At 38.3% G+C, this 21,369-nt stretch overlaps 1 protein-coding gene across 5 annotated transcripts in view; it reads left to right on the top strand.

Annotated features, from left to right (window-relative positions):
• ITPR1 (inositol 1,4,5-trisphosphate receptor type 1) overlaps positions 1-21,369 on the top strand; it is a 259,894-nt gene that overhangs the window by 193,064 nt on the left and 45,461 nt on the right. For all 5 annotated transcript variants that reach the window (XM_060766304.2, XM_067463479.1, XM_067463478.1 and 2 more), the window contains 7 exons: positions 12,393-12,573; positions 13,639-13,895; positions 14,443-14,643; positions 15,517-15,627; positions 16,350-16,445; positions 17,817-17,939; positions 19,941-20,045. In XM_060766304.2, coding sequence (XP_060622287.2) covers positions 12,393-12,573; positions 13,639-13,895; positions 14,443-14,643; positions 15,517-15,627; positions 16,350-16,445; positions 17,817-17,939; positions 19,941-20,045 — 1,074 coding nt within the window. The remainder of the gene's footprint in view (positions 1-12,392; positions 12,574-13,638; positions 13,896-14,442; positions 14,644-15,516; positions 15,628-16,349; positions 16,446-17,816; positions 17,940-19,940; positions 20,046-21,369) is intronic.

Here is a 21,369-nt window from a genome sequence, read left to right on the forward strand (position 1 = left end):
GCATCTTATTGTCCTTGACCACTAGATGGTTCTCATCAGTAACTAAACATATAGAAAAGATGGTATGCATGCATCCAGACATCAGGGCCCACGTACTTCTGTTTTATCTGTGAAGTCTATATGCTATTTACTTAGACTTTTCAGATGGTCCCTAGCAAGATAGAAGTCCTTGACAAGCAGGCACAGGGAGGCTATTCAAAACAAGGTCATGCTACTTTTTCCCTCTTTTCTTACTTTTTTTTTGTAAGCACAGGAATCAACAAAGATGTTATATAACTTCTATTTATATCCTACTTGCTCACTAGCTGCAGGCATACAAGAGAAACTGAGGAGGAAATTTAATGAGCTCTCAAGGCTTGCTCACCTTCCTAAGCTGGTAGAGACAGCTTGCGTTTTTCTGTTGGCTTTTTTGTTAAGTGCGTCACCGAGTGAAGCTGGTGGCTGGTGGGCGGTGTGGGTAGACGGGCTGACTTGTTGCTATGGTTTTCGATAATTCCCCATTCTCTTTCTCACTCTCCAAAAAATATTTTCGTGGGTTCCTCACTTCCAGGAGCATGTAAAACATCCTTGTTTCTCACACCTACGCACAACTCCCTTATGCAGGAAGGAAGTAGGATGTGTGCTCTGTCCTATATTGATTGTGTTGTGTGGTTTCAAAACTTGGTGTATTTTTGTAGGTATATGTTTTTTGTGCAGCTGTGTTAAAATATATGAACAAAATTATTTTTAAAAAAATTAAAAGTCTATTTTAATTGTAGCCCCATCACTCCTATATAGCCAGAAAAAACATCTGCTTATTGTTCAAAATGCTTAGTTCCTGTGGCAGATAGATGACTGATGATACTACCTGAAATTTGTGAACATTTGTCATCTGATATCCCAAGATGCTCTTGTCCTTTCCTTTCACTTCTCTCTGATACAATTGGCTATCTGCTTAAATTGGAGACAATCAGGAGTTTGGCTGTAGTGATTGAAGAAACCATCTAATGAAAGCCCTTCTCAGGAATCAAATGCCACAGATGGCACATCAGACCTCCCTTTATTGCTTGCCGGGGGAGGCAACTAGTAGCTCTAGTTTATCGTGTAGTCATTCTGTCCCTTGGTAAGAGTCTCCTTAATCAGGCTTCTTGGTGAATTGCCATGCATCCAGTTCTGAGGATTGGCCTTTTGGGCAGCATCAGTAATATACATCTAATGTGAGTGTTAGAATTATATTAGAACTAGAGCCTCTGTCTACGTGATATCCCCATGGCTCTTTCTAGTTATCTTAAAGCCAGATTGGAAGTTCTTGTTAACCTTTACAGACACAAAGCAGAGATTTAATAATGAGCTTCATTTAAATTGAGAAAGATACTTTTGTGTCTAACACTTTGAACAAGTTAAAGAGCAGTGGAATGTACCAATATTAGGATGCATCTTAAGAATCAAATGGTTTCAGGACAAGAGAGTAGAGAAGTAGTATACAGTCGTCCTTCTATTTCCATGGGTTCTGCAGCCATAGAGTCGAGCAACCATGGCTCAAAATTATTTTTTTTAATCCAAAAAGGAAACCATGATTTTGTGCATGCCAAGTACTGCTCTACACTGATGTGTAGCCATATCCTGCTATAGCCTCCTGCCATTCCACATGTCATTGGGCTCTCTCCAGCACTGTTTGAATTGTTCATTATTTTACATAAGGGATAACCTTTTAATATAGCGTTATGAGACTTGAGCATCCATGGGACTAAATCCCAGTAGTGTATCTCTTGCTTGCCTTTCAATTCTGTTACCACAGAGTTTGAAAACAATACCCCTCAGACTATAGTTCTACAGTTTGGAAACAGTTCCTTTTGGATTACAGTTTCCAAAATCTCTCAGTTAGAATGGTCATTGATGTGATGGCTATGGGGTTCTGTGAGTTTTAGTCCAAAAAAAAGTTTGGACTAATATAAAATTTCAGATTAGTTTTGCGTATTGGACACCAGCAATGAAAGCTAGCATAGCTTCTGGGAAGGGAAAAGAAGAATAACTCATAGGAAAAGAGTTTGTATATAAATCCAAAGTATCTTGGTCCTGCTGATTGTGTTCAATTTTCTGGGCAGACACACTTTACCAGTCATATTATCAACCATTCAGACTATATATATATATATATATATAGAGAGAGAGAGAGAGAGAGAGAGAGAGAGAGATAATGTACATATGTGATAGAAGCTTAGGTGTGAAAATTTCATCAGAATTAGTGTTACATACAGATCATTGTTTATTCAATGTCTTTAGCCAATGAATGGTACTCAAAGTAGCCATCAAGTATAAAAATCAAGCAAAAGCCTCACAACCTCTGAGGATGCCTACCATAGATGCAGGCGAAACGTTAGGAGAGAATGCTTCTGAAACATGGCCATATAGTCCGAAAAAACTTACAACTCAAGCAAAAATAAATTGAAATAGAAAAAAAAAACATATTTACACAGAGTTAACATGTGTCAGTAAAAACTGATAACAGTGAACTGTTCAAGTCTCTCCTCAGTAGCACCCCAGCTAAAACTCCCAAAGACCTGTCTGAATAAAATAATCTTTGCGTCAGTAGCCATACAGGGAGGAAGCCAGTCTAGCCTAGTCATATTGGAAAATAAATCCTGAATTTATTTTGTGCTTTGAAAGTGGTGGTGGTGGCGGCGGCGGTGGTTCTTCTTCTTCTTCTTCTTCTTCTTCTTCTTCTTCTTCTTCTTCTTCCTAATTACCCCTCTCTCCTTACGGCTTGAGGTGGGGCATAACATGGTTAAAATACATCATCATAATAACGTCCATTCAATAAAAGCCTGTTTTACAACAAATATAAAATATACATATAAAATACATACAATCTATAACCTATGCACACATTTATGAACCTTCATGTTGTTTGATATATCAATTCGGATGTTTTATGTTTAAGTTCTATGTTAGTTATAATTTTCAATTGATATGCTTTATTTAAATTATAGTTGTTATGCTTAAGTTGCCCTTTATGTGGGGTTATCTTGGGCTTTTATATCTGTATTTACTGTTATTGAGGCATTGAACGTTTGCCTTTTTGTTTGTTGGTTGCTAATCCGGTTCTGAGTGGATGGAATAAGCGTCCCCCAGAGGACCTAGGTGTTTGGGGTGGATTGTACAGGATGTGATCCTGGACCCAAACCATGTAGAGCTTTAAAGGTCAAAACTAACACTCTGTACTTTACTTATAAGCTAATTGGCAAGCTGTGGAGTGACTTTAATATGGGTTTGATATACTAGCTCCTAAATGTTCCCGTAACGAATTTGGCTGCTATGTTTTGAACTACTTGGATTCAGATCAACCTGACCATGTATCAGATCATGTTCTCATTACCTGGAATTTGGACAATATATGGAGAAAAACAGCATAAACTTATACAACGTGATAGGCTTTTAGGTGGCATAGGATTTTTCAAGAACTTTTCAGAAAAAAAATGGTAGAAGCATATATAGACTGTGCTAATATAATATAACATCATATCATATCATACAATGTAATAGTTTCACAGAGTTCAGTTTTTAGTCTGTGGGACAAAGACCAAAATGTACTGTCTATGCTACTGGACAAAATCTAGAAATCCTATACTCAAAAAGTGCTGACGAGTGCTTTCTCTAATCAGAGTGTTCTTCCTTTGATCAAGGCATGAAAATAAACTTTGCTCTACCCTGCTTAGAATTTTGGCTGTGCTTTTGCAACATGAGCTTGCAACAAGCCAAGCCTGTGTCGTAGGGAGCGTGTCATTATGAAGTCTGTGTAGAAGCAAAACCACTTGATGCAAATATTCATGTTTCCTGTTTTCTTGGTTAGGAGTATAAATAAGTAGCTGTAACTGCAAGGCAGGCCAAGTTAGCAGCTAACATGGATAAATATGTTTCCAATATGTATGACAGATGTACACATCCAAAGATCTGAGAATAACCTGATAAACCAACCACAAACCAAAACCCAACACACCATCCTCAAGCCACCTTTAATTAATTAGTCTATTGCATCTGAAGCATTTCCCTTTTTGGTTTGATACTTCAAACAGTTCAGTATGTGTTAGCAGTTAAACTTTATGGCAGAGCTTTCCAAACATTTCACATTGGTGACACACTTTTAGACATGCATCATTTCACATCACAGCAGTTCAGTTTTACTAGCAAACCAGAGGGTAAACCAACTCCTTATATCCTCTTTTACATAAATTGTAATAACGAAATGTATGAGGACACAGCATATCTCATGAAAACTTTTTATTAGATTTTTGAAAATTCATGATTAGTAAAATAATAGTATACATTTCCAAGATTTTTTCATTTCTCATTATGTTTGTGTGACACTTCATCCGACATGTTTATGTGTCATGACACACCGCTTGGAAAGCTCTGCTTCATGAGGTCTTCATAAGTTGACAGGCGACCTGAAGTCAACATGCTCACGCTCACACAAATACACACTTGCTGTGTCGGACTTCAGTATTGTGAAGATCCACTGTTTGAGATGCAGTTCTCCAAGGTGCTCTGGAATAGACACAAAAATCAGCAAAGCACACAGTACTATACAAGGAGCATCAGAACTTGCAAGATTATTTTTTAAAGTAATTCATTTTGTAACTAGTGCTATATGCATGTGCACACACAACACAGACCTCTGTACAACAGTCAAATTACAATTATCTAAACTTTTTTATTTTTACAAGGAACTTATTGTGGGATCTCTAACTAGGAACGATTAGCTTCTATCAAAATATCTAATGCAGTGCCAGAACACTTTCATCTAGGTCAACAAGGCTTTATTCATTTCCCTTACCTCCCACATCTGTCCCAGTGGGGTTTCTGAATTCTTTGAGCAGATTGTGAGGGTTCATGTGGGGATCACACTTCCAATTCTCCTGAATCCTGGCCTAAATGTACAACAAATTATGAAAGGCCCAAGTCAACGAATGGTTGGTTAAAAAGGAGAGCAGAGGCTATAAAAAGCAAGAACATCTGTGACTTTTCTGAAAGATGTGAATGTCTGAAATCTTTTCTGAAACCCTGTGGTAGATGGAGCAATTAACCACAATTGTTATCACTAGTTCTCAAATTTCATAAACAGTGCTCTACTTCAAAAATGTATAGGTTAGCAGAATGTTGCCATTTAGGAATGCAAATATGCTTTCAATCACAGAGGTGTTTCTTAGTGTACAAACAGTGTGAAATTAGAAGAAAGTGTGATGTGCTTTGAAAATTAATAATGTGCATTTGAAAATATAAGTATGGCAACATTGTCTACAGGGAACTTTTCTGAAGATTTCATTGGCGCATAAGCTCCTGAATTGTCCTGCTAGCTAAGTAACTACAGGGTGTAAGTAAGAGGCAAGACATGTTATGTTTCATTTTACCTCCCACCAACCCCTCACTGTTGAGGATTTGTATAGTTGGGACATCACCTTGAAATAAAATACTTCGAGTGTTGTAGTTATTGACTTTTGTGAAATGTGTCTCTTGACCTCTGTGCAACATGTGATGGCAAATGATTTGGGTGTGAAACAAAATGCCATCTGATTTATCAGAACTTCCTCCAAAAATATGGAGTGGACTTTGCTATATGCCTGGCATTAACTACAGAGTGTTGCCCCTTTCCCCATAGACAGTGTTCTTTCAAGCAAAGGAGCAAGGTGGAAGAAACCAAGGAGAGAGATTATAGAGAAAGAACCACAAAAGGTGGTGAATATGAGTGGCCAGGCTGGAAGGGAAGGTTGAAATAGAAGGGAAGTCTTACAGAAGTTGAGTATGTAGTGTTGAGTCATGTCAGGACCTTGTTAGTGAGGGAGAGGAAGGGAACAACGTGAGTGTAAGTGACTGTCGTTTGACATGTGCCAGCAGCTGGCCTGAATACGTGACCTCAGTAAAAAGTTTAAAAAGCAATTTTAGGATGTTGGAATTGGAGAAGGGCAGTTGGGTGAATCTGTGCTTAAGACACTTGGAAAGGCAGAAGGGGTTTCCCAGGCTTTTGCCTTTCTGACAAACATTTAAAATCATAGGGGAGATACAACTAAATCAGAATTAAAAAACAAAAACAAATGGCAATGCCTCTTGACTTGTGATTGGGTGAAGGAAAATGCTTTTTACAGTGTGAATGCAGCCCTTGTTGGTAATGGACAGTATTCATATTCTAGTCATAACATATAGGAACAGGGATCTATCTCCTGAGAAGGCTTGAAAGATGTGAGTTATTTTTCATCTGATGTAAGGTACCTGTTCCAGTTACTGGATGAGGCCATCCCTTGACCTAAACATCATCATCATCATCATCATCATCATCATCATCATCATCACATTTTTTCTATTCTAAGTTGAGTTGTGCACACTAATTTCAGTACCAACAACAGAAAAAAACACTTTGTGTGTGTGTACACGCAAACACACACACACACATGCATCTAGTTGTTTAGGCAATTCTTCATAGAATTGCCAAATATATCTCCAGAAGATCTTACAATATTTCCTTGGTGGGAGAGGGAGTAAAATCTATTGTTCTTTCATTCAGTCACTTCCGACTCTTTGTGACCTCATGGACCAGCCCACGCCAGAGCTCCCTGTCGGCCGTCACCACCCCCAGCTCCTTCAAGGTCAAGCCAGTCACTTCAAGGATGCTATCCATCTTGCCCTTGGTCGCCCCTCTTCCTTTTTCCTTCCATTTTCTCCAGCATCATTGTCTTCTCTAAGCTTTCCTGCGTTCTCATAATGTGGCCAAAATACTTGATCCTTGTCTCTAATATCCTTCCCTCCAATGAGCAGTTGGGCTTTATTTCCTGGTTGGATCTTCTCGCGGTCCAAGGCACTCTCAGAACTTTCCTCCAACACCAAAATTCGAAAGCATCTATCTTCCTTCGCTCAGCCTTCCCTATGATCCAGCTCTCACACCCATAGGTGACTATGGGGAATACCATTGCTTTTACTATGCAGATCTTCAGTGCCAGTGTGATGTCTTTCCTCTTCACTATTTTATCAAGATTGGTCATTGCTCTCCTCCCAAGAAGTTAGCGTCTTCTGATTTCCTGACTGCAGTCTGCGTTTGCAGTAATCTTTGCACCTAGAAATACAAAGTCTGTCACAGCTTCCACGTTTTCTCCCTCTATTTCCCAGTTATCAATCATTCTTGTTGCCATAATCTTGTTTTATTTATGTTTAGCTGCAACCCAGCTTTTGCACTTTCTTCTTTCACCTTGATTAGAAGGCTCCTCGACTCCTCAAAAAAAAAAAAAGGGGGTGGGAGGAGGTACTCTTGTCAAAGACATGTGAACTAAAAGTGCGGCTTTTATTAACCGATCAAATATCTTCTTGATGTATTATTTTGACAGATAAATACTAGAATGTGTTTGTCCTCATGCTGCATGTAAAAATGTAAAAGTATCACTTTCCTGAGCTGGTGTTTTGTGGTTCGAAATATTTATTCCATTATACCATTTAAAACAATGTCACTTAGTCATTCTGATGCACTTTTCACAATGCATCTTCTAAGTGCAGGAGAAAAGATTGTAACTGATACAGATTCTCAACAGAACTATTCTCTTAGACTGCCTAAGGTACAAATTATTTCCTTCTGCCGTAGGATGGTCTGGCCCGCCCCCAGCCATACTCTTCCGTTCAGATAACTGCCCTTTTGTCATCAGATGAAAATCTTTCTATTCCAGCAAGACAGGGGCTTTTTATGATGCCACACTGCTTTTCTTCTTTGTTTTTCAATAATATTTAAAATATCTTTAATGTTGGTAGTTCAATACCTTCTATATGTGGTTTATGGAAGTAAAGTGTGCATGAATAGAGTCAAGTGTACAACCTTGGAGAAAGAAAGGAATAAGAAGATGATAACTGTAATAAAGAACTGCTTTTCTTATTAGTGGAACTTTCTAATTTGCCCCCCTCTCCCCCCCCCCCCATTCCCAAGTATCCATATATTCTACCACTTTTATGTAGAACTGTGATTCCCACATTCTGGTCCTTCAGGAGTTTTGAACTTCAGCTCCTAGAATCTCTGCCCATAAAGTGGTTGAGGCTACTGGAAGTTGCAGACAAAAACACCTGGAGGACCAGGATTTGGAAATCACTGATTTAGAAGATTCTGATCACACTTACCAGTAGACTATTTTCCTCTTGATTTATCATGTGAGTTCAAAGTAGCACATATTCTCCATACTATTATCCTCACGGTAAGCCTATGGAGTAGGTCGATAGGTTTAGAGAGGAACATGAACTGAGATCTTCTGATGTGCAGGGCTAGACTCACATAATATCTGTGCAATCTCTCATTGACTTGCTGCTCATCCTCAAAAATGAGGCAGAGTGGTGTTGCCATCTATCCATCATCCATCCACTACTTTTATTTATATCCTTTCTTTTTCACATAGCATAACTCAAAGTGGCTTATACAATTTAGAATATTACAATAAGAACACATATATTTTAAATACTTACAAAAGTTGAGATTAAAACAATATTGAATGCTTTGTTCTGGAAAGTGTTTGAAATCCAGACTAGTGTTGTCTACATCTCAACAGATCTCCTTTCCTCTCTTCAGCTTCCCTTTTCAATAAATCATAGGAGATGTTCTGACAACATGAACTACTGCAGAATGCTAGCTAACATCATAAAGCTCTGCATAAGGTGACCCACTTGCAAATTCCTCCTCCAGTCATGCTTTAAGCTCAATTCCTGGTTTATATAACTCATTGGTTTCATCAGATGATGATCAGATCTAGTCTCTGGTTATTTTTTTCCCTTCATCCACACAGTCTGTAATCTTTCCTTTACAATGTTTTAAGAACACATTCTTTTACTTTGCTTCTATGTGTTGGAAAAATACAAGTAGGGAAAATATATTTGTCTCATACAATATAAATATGTATTCTTGTACACCAGAGATCAGCAGCAGCATCCCCTCGCCTTTTGTTATTCCTAATCTTCCACATTGCTGGAAAAATATATCATCAAAATACAAGAATTTCTGTTCATATAAGGCTCCAGGGCTATTGATTCTCCTTTTAAGACAAGTTGGACACACACATTTTGCTTGGCTCAAAAAAAAAAAAGAGATTATGAAACAGGAATGAAATGGTCTTTCTGTCATTTTCCTATCAGTTTTAGACAACCTGTGCTAAGCCCCAGGAATGGGAGTTAGTCCCTGAAGCCCTGAAATTTACCATCCATATTGTAGACAAATGTTAGTAGTTATTTTAAAGATTCGTTGTGTCCCTTGAAGTCATTTTTAACTTATGGAAACACTTAAAGAAACCTGTAACATGGTTTTCTGAACCAGCATCAGCACGGGATGGGGGGAGGGGGTGATATGCCCACCAGCCTCCTGCCCACTTTTGCCCCCTTTCCTATAAAAGGTTACTAGAAATCTACTTACTGAGTGTGGAGGCTTCTAAGAGCTTTGTTTTCTCTCTGAATGACACTACAGTTTTTGTTGAAGGGAGGGAATCATTCCCTCTGCAGAGCTCTGTGTGGCCTTTAGAAGGAAAACGAAGTCCTTAGAGGACTCCACACCTGGTAAAGAGCTTTCTTTTATAGCCAGGAAAAGGGCGAGGGAGGGGAAGATGACACTTCAATTCCTTTTCAGTTGGCTGCTTGATCCCATGGAGAACCGATTACTGTGGAAACGGCTGCTACACATGGTGATCTGAGCAGCAGTCTCCACGGGGCCCATACCTCCAAAGATCAAGTGAAAGGTCCAGATCCTTTGAGGTGTTATTTTAACCCAGAATAAACCTGGAAATCCAATTTTGTTCTGGGTTAATCTGCATTCACTTCATGATAATGTATCCCCTTTTAGGGATGCGTAAATGGGGCCATAGTCCAACATTCAAACCATTATATCCTATCCACATAATATGGCCCCTTTATACACAAATTCATTATCCATGCAAATATTCTGCCTCAAGTATAATCAAAATATAGGGTTCGCTATTATCCAAAGTTTCAGATATCCATGGGATGTACAGGTCTTAGAACATATCCCACACAGGTATAGGGGCTGTACTGTATTTATTTACCCATGGACTGATATTTGTTGGAGGGTCTTCTCCATGTCCCACTACTGGGAATATTACTCTGTGCAGGAACACAGAAGACATTCTCAGCTGTAACACATCTGGATGAGATACTGGTCTCATTTTGTCACCTAATTACAAGCTTTTGTGGCTTCCTTACTTTATGATTTTGTATGGTTTTACTGATAACTTTATAATTTGTTTTTAGAATATACTAATTATTTTATTGTTGCAAACTTTTATTGGCTTACATTTTAAATTATTCTGGTTGATTTTGTTGTAAGCCACCCAGAGATTTCATCAAAAGAGGAGGGATAGAAATATTGTAAATAAATAAATGATAAATTGATCACAATAAACAAAAACGTGATGTTTTAAGGTTAGTTAATTTTACCAGCATATTCACTATGTTTTGAGCCACAAGTGTTTTCTTTTCTTCAGAATTTCAGGATGTTGCAGTTGTAAAATAGTTCTATACATTGTATGGTAGCAAACAGTTCCTGATTGGTATATGCTTGACAGTCTGTCTCTGCATTTATAAGTAAACCAGTGTCTGTCTCATTCACCTACTATGTTTTAAAATGCTTCATAACTACAGATGACACAGTACATAGATTATGTAGCACTTTAAGACCTCAGTCATCATTGTCATCGTCCCTCGTCCGCCCCTCCCCCCCCCCATTTAATTGATAGTAAACCTGGACTCAGGTGAACTTAGCTTTCCTACCGAGTAAACACAAATAGGTCACTGTTAGCATGATACAACAGCCTGTGATTATTTTCTGATTTCTGCAAGAAAATGGTTTTGGATTTAATTTTTAATCAAGAATTTCTTGATATTATGAGGTCATTAATGATAGAACAGGCTGCTTCAGAAGATCGTGAGCACTTTCTATTAGAGTTCTTAACTAAGCTATTAGCCTGGTAAATTTGCTAAGATCGGTGTTTGTTTAATGCTCTCAGACCCAGAAGCGATATCTCCCAGTCCCATCTGTATTATCTTTTGTGCTGAAATTACATAGGCCTGAGAAAATGTGCAACTGTACTTGTTTACAAGTATGTCAGCGGAAAACCTTTTCTAGATCTAGATCAAGTGGTTTGAAAAAAAAAACCAGTTTCAATTCTGTATAACATGTAGGTTTCATGAAATAAAATTTCATTAAAAACCCCCATAGAATTTAAAAACATTGTTGTTTGTTGTTTTGATAACATAGAGATTCTGTCTTAAGAACCTGGGTGGAGTGTGATAAGTATACAAATAATGTTAATTATTTTCTCAGTGTTTCAAGACATAAAAATATTCAGTTGGCATGTGGAGTCAACTGCTGTGAATTGCTACAACTTTGACCTACAATTGGGTTTGTTTGGTTTTGTCTTCATTTACAGCAGCAATAGCAAAAAGGTGTTTTGCACAAAGCCTTGTGGGGTTTTTTTTTTTTTTGCAGAAAATACACAAACGTGTCATCGAAAAGTTCTGAAATGTAACAGAAACAAAAACATCTAAGACAGTCCCAGTCATCTTCAGTATCCCCTGTCCATTCACTTACATTCTTATTTCTCACTCTGCCTTTCAGTCCTTCTCCGATTCTCATAGCCACCTTTCCTTTTTCCCCTTTATTAGCTCTTTTCCCCTTTATTAGCCTTTCTATTATCTTAGGTTTTGTGATCGTTCTTCCCGTGTTTCCTCATTTCTTTGGCTGCCATGTCCTTCAGCATTTTGATCTTAACTTCCCCAGTTTTTCCTAGGTTATTTTCCCCTACAGCATTCAGCCCATTCTTATTTCTATTTCCTTTGTATGTTTTTTCTAGAAACCGAAATCTCACTTTTTTTTTGTAAAGTGGCAGTATTTGATCAGTATTAAATAGGCATACAGTCTTAGTTGGTTACTTTGAGGGCAAGTTTGAACCTCCAGCTGGATCCAGCTGTCCATTCCAAAGGATCTCAGTGGGTCCCAATCTCACTTGTGCAGTTCGGTCCTTGCAGCTCTCTTATGAACCACCAAGATGTAGATGTTTGAGCAAATCCTCACTCAGCCATAGAAAACCATTGAATGACTTCAGCAAGTCACAAATCTTTCCAAGAAAACTGTGGGATTGGCATGAGTCAGAAAGGACTTGAAAGCACACAGCTTGTCTCTGCTTTGAAAGTTGAGGGACTGAATTTGGCAGTTGATCATCCACTTGCAAATCCCTATCCTATGATATACCAGCAGGTCAGCCAGCAACTGTGGTGCTCACAGCAGACTACACAGTTTGTTTGTTCGTTATTTTAAAAAAAAAATTATTATATACTTGATGTTCAAAGATATGTATTTATTTACCAACCTGTTGTTCTGGGGTATTGTTTTACAGCACTCATTTTTTTGCCGACTAACAGAAGATAGGAAGTCAGAAAAATTCTTCAAGGTTTTTTATGATCGCATGAAAGTTGCCCAGCAAGAAATCAAGGCTACCGTCACAGTTAACACTAGTGATCTGGGAAATAAAAAGAAAGATGATGACACAGACAGAGAGGTACCGGCAAGGAAAAGAGGTAATTCTAGAGTGCTGCAGTAGTGTATAGTCTCATGAAAGTGAATACTTCTTCCTGGGATTAAGTATTTAATAGATACAGTGATTCTGGTCTACAGCATGAGGGTGAAAAGTTCAGTCTTGTTGTGGCATCGTTTTCCCTCTTCATACGTTTGGGAAAGCACCATTCCTGAAATGATGACTGGTATTTTTAATATTAATGTGCCAGCTAAAACAGTTTGGCTTGTTTCATCTTTGCTCATTACACTACAGGCATGAGGTGCACAATTTTGCAGCTAGAAGCAGGCTCTTATTAATTTGGGCCAGTGGAGAATCGGTGTGTATATACGAGCAGCCTCATTGTTCCTTTTCTTATTTTATGCTTTATTCTCATGTACTGGTGCACATGTTTGATCCATCAGTAGATATTGCCAATAACTTAGAATAGATAGGAATTTATTCCAGTGCAACATTATCTGTGACCCACTTATATTTCTAACTTTGCTATATCCACAAACTAGAAAAAAAACATGAGCATAGTTGGGTACCAAATCTTTGGGAGCAAAGAATTACCTTTGGCTTCCATTCTGTGAATAACTGGATTTTACATATTAACTTGCCAAGTTGCTATTGATTATTTGGGTCTAATTCCAACTAAGAATCGGAATTAGATCTATGACTTATTACTTGTTGACATTAATGGAATTTCATTTGGTTGTGATTTCAGTCCCTATTATTTTAATGGGTCTGTTTTTGTTATGCTAACTCGCTATGAAGAAGTTTGACAAACTGAGAGGCATCATTTCTATATTTTTCAGTATATTATTGAAAGAAGTTTCAGTTTGTGGAAGGATAACTCATTGAGTAGTTATCTAATTTATAAATTAGTGTGAAGTGAATGAATGAGAAGAAACATAACATGACCCAGGCTGACTTATTGAATTCAGTGTACTAATTACAATGCATTTATTACAGAAGTGGAATATTTTTGTTTCTGATGTATAAAGCTTGTTGGCAGTGGTTGGTTGATATACTAAGCTGCTACCACTGTTGTTTGTTAATGGATTTTTTCCATTGTTTGTGGTAGCATTGCGGGAACCTATGGTCCAAATAACAGAGGAGGTGAGAGATCAGTTGGTGGAGGCCTCTGCTGCAACTAGGAAGGCATATAACACCTACAGAAGGGAGGCTGACCCTGATGACCATTACTCAGCGGGAGACGGAGCCCAGTCCGCAACAGAGAAAAACAAAGATGAATTGGAGATGAGTGCTGTTATCACAATAATGCAGCCCATTCTGCGTTTCTTGCAGCTGCTATGTGAAAACCATAATCGGGATCTGCAGGTATGCTAGCAGTCTAATTGACTGTTTGACTCTCTTATGGTTTCTGCAATCATGTAGCAGAAATGTGTGTTTTCCCCAATAAATGGTCATGCCAATCCAAGGCATTTTTCCTTCTGTTTAAAATAAAATGGTTCCCTTTAACTTATCAGACCCAGCAGTGGAAAAGGCATGGCTGCACCATTCAGTCCGCCATGCTTGCCTCTATCCATTTGCTCTCCCATCCTCTTTATGGGACTGCCTGGTTGCGTCAGTCCTCTGCCTGGTATAACTCCATATTGAGACAACTTGGGAAGGCTCTGCATCTGGGAAAGCACCTTTGTTAGCCCAGAGTTTCCCTTGCATCAGAGAGCGTTTTGGGCTGACTCAAGTATTCCCATTCTACTTGAATGCAACATTAGGGAGGCACTTCTACTGCTGGTGCTGCCATAAGACTATAGGATTGGCGAGTCAGTGAGTTAACATGGAATTTATGTTACTAAAATACTTGTTTGCATAGCCCAAACTATGATCAAAAACAAAACTGAAAATCTTTTCTCTCCCTCTATAGAACTTCCTGCGTTGCCAAAACAACAAGACGAATTACAATTTAGTATGTGAGACACTGCAATTTCTGGACTGTATTTGTGGCAGTACAACTGGAGGACTTGGTCTTCTTGGGCTATACATTAATGAAAAAAATGTAGCACTAATAAACCAGACACTGGAAAGTTTGACAGAATATTGTCAGGGCCCATGCCACGAAAACCAGGTAATACAATGGCTTGTTTGACAAACTGGGAACACAGCTAGATTTTTTGAGAGCTCTTCTCTATTCATACCTGAATATTTTTTCTGCTCAACAAGCTGTAGAGAAGATAGTATGACTCCCATATCAACAAGGGGCATGTTCCAAGACTCCCCCACCCCTATGGATGCTTGAAACTCTGCATAATAGTAGACCCTATATTTTTATTACACTTTCACCATTGAATTGCACTGGAAGATCTAGAGAGGCCCATAAATACCATTTTTACTCAAATCTATTGCTAACCTTTTTTGGCTAACTTATCTTGCCAAAATTAGGATGCGTATTAAATTTGCGTAATACAGTAATCTTAGTGCTGACACAAAGCAAAAAAGGAGAGCTGCTTCAGTAGCATCTGGACCTCCTCTTTGAGTGATCTCATTTAATTGTCATAGCTCAGTGCTATGCAATGCTGGGATTTGTATTTTGGTGAGGCATCATCATTCTTTGGCAGAGAAGGCTCAATACCTTGTAAAACTATAGCCCCCATGACCCCATAGCATTGAACCAGGGTAAAGTCGATTCATTCTACAGTGTAAATATATCCCAATGTTTTTTTTTTCCATTTCTGGAAGCTCTAACATTTTGGTTTTTAAAGAAGGAATTCTAAGCAGGCAGTAACTGTAATGACCATATTACAAAGCGTGCACCTGTTGCTGCTGCCCATTACATTAGGCAGCAGATACTTTTTTTGGTTTCAGGGTTTTGAAAATTAAGGTGCGCATTGAGTGTTAGAGGTCATGTTTTCTTTGAGTATGGCTAATGTGTTAGTTGTTTTAAAAAATCTTAGCTGTGCGAACTTTTCTTATATCTCTCCTTCTGTCTTTTCCTGCACAGAATTGTATTGCCACTCATGAGTCCAATGGTATTGATATAATTACAGCATTAATTCTCAATGACATCAATCCCTTGGGAAAGAAGAGGATGGATCTTGTGTTAGAACTGAAGGCAAGTGGATAGTTTATGAAAATGGATAATATACAAACGGAAGTAAATATTATGCAAATAGCAAATATGATAGGCTGAAGAGATTCACGATCTCACAAGAATTTCTGTGCTCACTTGGTGCTTGATTAATGCTATGCACTTTTTTACTTAAACTAGAATGGAAGGAAGGGAGGGAGGGAGGGAGGGGGGGGGGAGACAGTTAAACATGGACCCCAAAGAGCAGTTTCCGCATTTACTATACACATACTGCAGTCAAGTATCTGAACTTTGAAAACTTGTTTCAGATGGAGAAAATTTGCTTGTATTATGTGGTAACAGTATTGTATTGATCTGTACTCATTTCTGTTGATTCACTGTTGTTCTTTGTCCACATGGTTTCCGTTCCATGGAGAGCCTCCTCATAAAGTGAAGGCTCCCCTCTTCAGACTTGTTGACCTGTATGTGAGAAAATGGGGAGCTGGCAGGAGATGGCAGATGTAGCGTGATCCTTTTCTTGCTGGTTGATTTGTATTAAAACATTAATAGTAATAAAAAAACACAATGTTTCAGTTTACATGCTTCCTTTTTAAAAATTGCTCCTGTTCATAATATCAGCTAGTTTGGAATAAGACTATTTACTCTAGGAGTGCAGTTTAAGCCCTTTAAAGAGAAGAATAGAATTGCATGCACAACTAATACTACATAAAACTGTTAATTGGTTATCTTTCTTTTACTTCTACCAGAATAATGCCTCTAAGTTGCTTTTGGCTATAATGGAAAGTAGGCATGACAGTGAGAATGCAGAAAGGATCCTTTATAACATGAGGCCCAAAGAACTGGTAAGTTTCTGGGGATATGCTCCAAAGCTTTTAGGAGTTACAAACTGATTTGGCATAATGGCATTTTCTTTTCAGTTGTCTAACTAAGATTGTATATCTATGGCTTGCTTTCCCTAGACGTTACCATAGAGTTGTGTTTGAAAACCTAATAAATACTTAGCAAGAACCCCTCTTTGGAAACATCTGGGACCTCAACACAACTCTATTGTGTGCTGGGACTGGAAGTCATTTACTTTGATTATGTCTGAATCAGCCAAGGTTTCATGTATCCCTTTGGGAACACATTCCCTGCAAATACAAGAATCTTACTATATTCTGCAAGCATTGTGGTTTCGAGCCACCTTTTGTTTCCACTAACAGAGGAAAGAGAAGTAGAGGCAAAACTTTGCCCATACCCCTGGAGAAATGTGTGCCTTCCAAACTCTGAAAAATAGGTTGACTTTCCAAAGCAGTGTTGAAGATGGCAGTGCAGGGGAAAGGGTGAATCTGCCAGTAGGATTCATCTGCTGAAACAAAAGTCTTCCACTGACGAAGGAACCTTTCTGGTTTTGGAAGGGAAATTTATTGCTAATGCTATCTGGTAAGTTTCGGGGCCAATGAGGAAGAGAGCCCATGGCCAAAATAGTTTCCTTTTCTGAGAGTGGTGTAAGAGCCTTGTAGCATCTGCTAAGTAGTCTAGCAGCCTAGGAAGCTATGGTGGTCCAACTGCCCACTTCGTCTGCTTCTGTGAATACCATATAGCAAGAAAGTGGAAACTCTGCAGGATCTTGAAATGTATTTTTATAGACCTGCTGTCATCTTCATGGTGGGTTGAGGAGATGGGGAAAAAGAAGGGCTTAAAATAATCCTTTGCAACACACAACTAAATTTGACTAGTGTGTTAGATATAATAAAATCATTTAGGAGCTTCCAAGAGCTCTGTCTGATATTAACGAATAACAAAACACAGGCCAACTATTTCATAGTATACAGCAGAAGTCTGTAAATTCTCCACATTTTGTATTAGTTATGGCAGGAGTCCGAGACGAGTGTGATGCAATGTGTTATCCAACAACAATGGAGTGAGCTGGGGATAAAGTTCCAGTCTTTATTTTGGCTTGCATTCCACTGAGTCAAATGATTTCTGCTGTAGACTAAATTTGGCAGCAAACCCTGGCTGCTTTAATAATGAATAAATTAGCTTGTGCTAATGAATACTCTTTCAAAGATGAAAAGGGAGTCCATGTAAAATTCCTTTGGAGGTCTTCCCTTTCCAGAAAGTGAGAAGGGGAATGTGAATCAGTTTGCATGTTTGGAATTTGTTTTGATTTTTTTTGTTTCAGTTTTGCCCTTTTTTTAAGTTTTAAGATGAGTTTCTATTTTTCTCCACAGGTGGAAGTGATTAAGAAGGCTTATCTGCAAGGTGAGGTTGAGTTTGAAGATGGAGAGAATGGTGAAGATCATGCAGCATCCCCTAGAAATGTGGGACATAACATTTATATATTGGCTCACCAGGTATACTTTCATTTATATTAAAACACATTTTGGGCCTAGCAAAATTTATTTTTTCCTCACCAGCGTAGCTCTATCACCCAAGTACTTAAATTTGGCTATAATGAGATGCAGATCTTATTGGGTCATAGAGTTGGAAGAGACCACAAGGTTCATCCAGTCGGACCTGCTATATGGAAATACACAATCAAAGCACTCCCAACAGATGGCCTAAACCTTCAGACAAGGAGACTTCACTACACTCTGAGGATACATTTTCCACTGAGGAGACATTTTCCACAGTTCTTACTGTCCAAAGGTTTCATTGGAATATCTTTTCCTGCAATTTGAATCTGTTGCTTTGTGTTCTAGTCCCCAGAGCAGCATAAAATAAGCCTGCCCACTCCTTAGTGTGACATGCTTTCAAGTATTTAAACATGACATACCCACTCTCATCCTTCTCCTCTCCAAGCTAAACATACCCAGCTTCCTCAGCCATTCTTTATAGAGCTTGGCTTCCTGAACTTTGACCATTTTGGTTGCCCATCTCTGAACACGTTTATGGTTGTCAACATCTTCCTTGAATTGTGGCACCAAAACTGGATGCAGTATTCCAGGTGCCGTTTGGGGCTTAGATGCACCCATTCCCTAAATCTTATCCATTTTAATCTAGGGCAGCTGTATTGGTTTTGCATGCCCCAATTATGCTAGCCCAGGCATGAGCAAACTTCGGTCCTCTGGGTGTTTTGGACTTCAACTCTCAGAATTCCTAACAGGGTGGCCCATACAGAATGGCAGAAAAACCATGGAGCTCCAGACAGCTTAGTTCTTCCCCTTTCCCCTCAAGTACTTCTTGACTATCTTTTTCATTCACCACTGAAGTCCTGCAACTATCGTGTAGGAAGTTCAGATTCAAATGGTTTAAGCTCTTCTTGGGAAAACAGCTCATCAGCTGCCACCTTCAATCATCATGTCAAGTCAGCCCCTGTCTGTGCTTTGAGCTGGCTGCTAAAATAGACAGGAAATGCTGGGAGTGTAGAGGGGAAAAGCAAATATATTTTCAGTGAGATGTCAGCCACAGTTGCCAATTGTGACAAAGGTGGTTGAACCAAGAGCAGTAGTTGTCCTATTAGTTCTGTTTTCAGTGCCGAGGCATACTTTATTATGGATTTTTCTCTCTCCTGTTTTATGCTGCTGTATGCAAGCCGTTACCTTAAGCATATTACCAACATTCATTTCAGCAGTTCTGGAATGCATCCCATATAACATAAACTTTCCTATCAAACAAAGAGATGTTCATACTCTTCCTCATTGAATTACAGAAATAAATTGCTGTTGAAATTTGCAGTGTTAATGCAGTGTTTTACAAGCTATGCATTTTTTAATTTATTTCCTCTGCAGTGTTTTTTTTCTTATCAACCACAGTGAACATGCCTATATTTGGTCCTAACTGAGATGGTGGTTGTTTTTTTAACCTGCATTTTACCTGTAATAGTTTGTTTGACCTCTACTTTAAGAAGTGTGTCGCTTTTGTGTGATTTTGTTAACATAGACGTATGTTAATATGTGCCATAGCAGTGGCTGTCAGAGAATCCTTGCATCCTAAATGCTGTCTCTATCCAAAGTGCATCCCCACACATGCTTTGCTCCCACATTTATTGATACCAAGGCAGAAAGGGGAAAAATAGAACTGGGGAAGAAGCATTTAGTGGGAGGCTGGAGAATCTGAAACTATGAATAATGACCCTAGGTAAAATTCATTTCAGGAAATTCCTTATTCTGAAATAACAAGCCCCCTAAAAAAAATCCTACTGGGATCTTTGATGCTTGTACTTTGGTTTGTTTGTTTTTTGAAAGTCTCGAAGTAACTCTGGTTATTCCATCTTAGCTTTGGCCTCAGGTTAGATGCAATTTAATCTAAAATAAAACAAGTCTATTTTTTCTCTAGCTTTATTTGCAATTAAACAATTGGGAACAACATAGTAGCTGCTTTCCCTCCGTATAACTACTATCCATTTATTTTAGCTCGCTCGTCATAACAAAGAATTGCAGAACATGTTAAAGCCTGGAGGTCAAATAGATGGAGATGAATCTTTGGAATTCTATGCCAAGCACACAGCTCAGATTGAGGTACAAGCTACACTGAATTTTTTATTGGTTTCCAATGTGATAATCTGAAAAAAGCTATAACTTTCCATTTTATTTTTTATTATGGTTTTCAGTTTTTTTAATAATATAATAATCTGATTTTGTTGCATTTTTAGAAAAAAAATCTAAAAAACATTTGGCAGCCAAGTGCTTCTACCCAGAACAAAACATATTTTCCATATGTCCCATATATGCATGATTGTAATTTTATTGCAAATTCTACTAAGAATTAAATCCTTTTCATGTTAATACATGATAGTAACAGAGGACTCCTGGATTCTCACTGAAATAATGATTTGTGATTTAATTTTAGAAGAAGTAGAAAGCATCATTTTCAACTTTTTTTGTTTCCCTAGTGGTTGAATTTATATGGAAATATTCAGCACAGACAAGAGGCACTGAGTAAAAAGTCATTGCTTTCTGTGGAATAATTCAGTAAAAGGGCTGGCGTTTTGTTCTTCATTTTTAATGTTGATTTGATTAGGAATATTAATGTACTCTCATTTTCTAAATCAAAGACCATTTATTTTTTGTTACTGATATTTATTATGAACTTTAGGAATCCAGTATCCACCTGTGGACACAATTCACAGTCAATTGGATTTGTACATATACATTATCATATTGTTGTGCATTTTGACAGTTCCTCTAAGAGTTATCAGTTCCAGAAATCTTTTTTATTATTATTTAGTTCCCTCTAGTTGAGAGTGCAGTAGAGTGCCAATGTGAGATTTGTTTTATTTTCATCTAACCCAAGTGTAGACAAACATGTTTGGCCAAGAAGCACCAAGAGTTACTACCTTACCTCACTATCATATCCTTAGTGAGAGCCTTCCATCAAGTTCCTCAGCTCCCTTATATTTTTAGCTGTTCTTCTGTTTCAGTGACAATTCTAAATGAAGATCTTATCCAAAAATGCCCTGAGAAAACTTCCACTTATCAGGCCACCAACTTAAATACATTAGCTTCTGCTAAAGAAATACATTAGCTTCTGCAAAAGGAAGAGGGGCCGACCAAGGGCAAGATGGATGGATGGCATCCTTGAAGTGACTGGACTGACCTTGAGGGAGCTGGGGGTGGTAACGGCCGACAGGGAGCTCTGGCGTAGGCTGGTCCATGAGGTCACGAAGAGTCGGAGACGACTGAACGATTGAACAACAACAAAGAAACTTCAGTTGATAGTACGGATTAATGACCACCAATTCCACCTATTAAAAGAATGGTTGTTCAGCAGCTGTAAACCTATATTTGTAAATACTTTGGTTTGTTCAATCTTATGGAGCTGATATGTTACTGAAACAAGGGG

This window comes from Anolis sagrei, chromosome 2 (genome assembly GCF_037176765.1).
Source record: "Anolis sagrei isolate rAnoSag1 chromosome 2, rAnoSag1.mat, whole genome shotgun sequence".
Taxonomy (NCBI): domain Eukaryota; kingdom Metazoa; phylum Chordata; class Lepidosauria; order Squamata; family Dactyloidae; genus Anolis; species Anolis sagrei.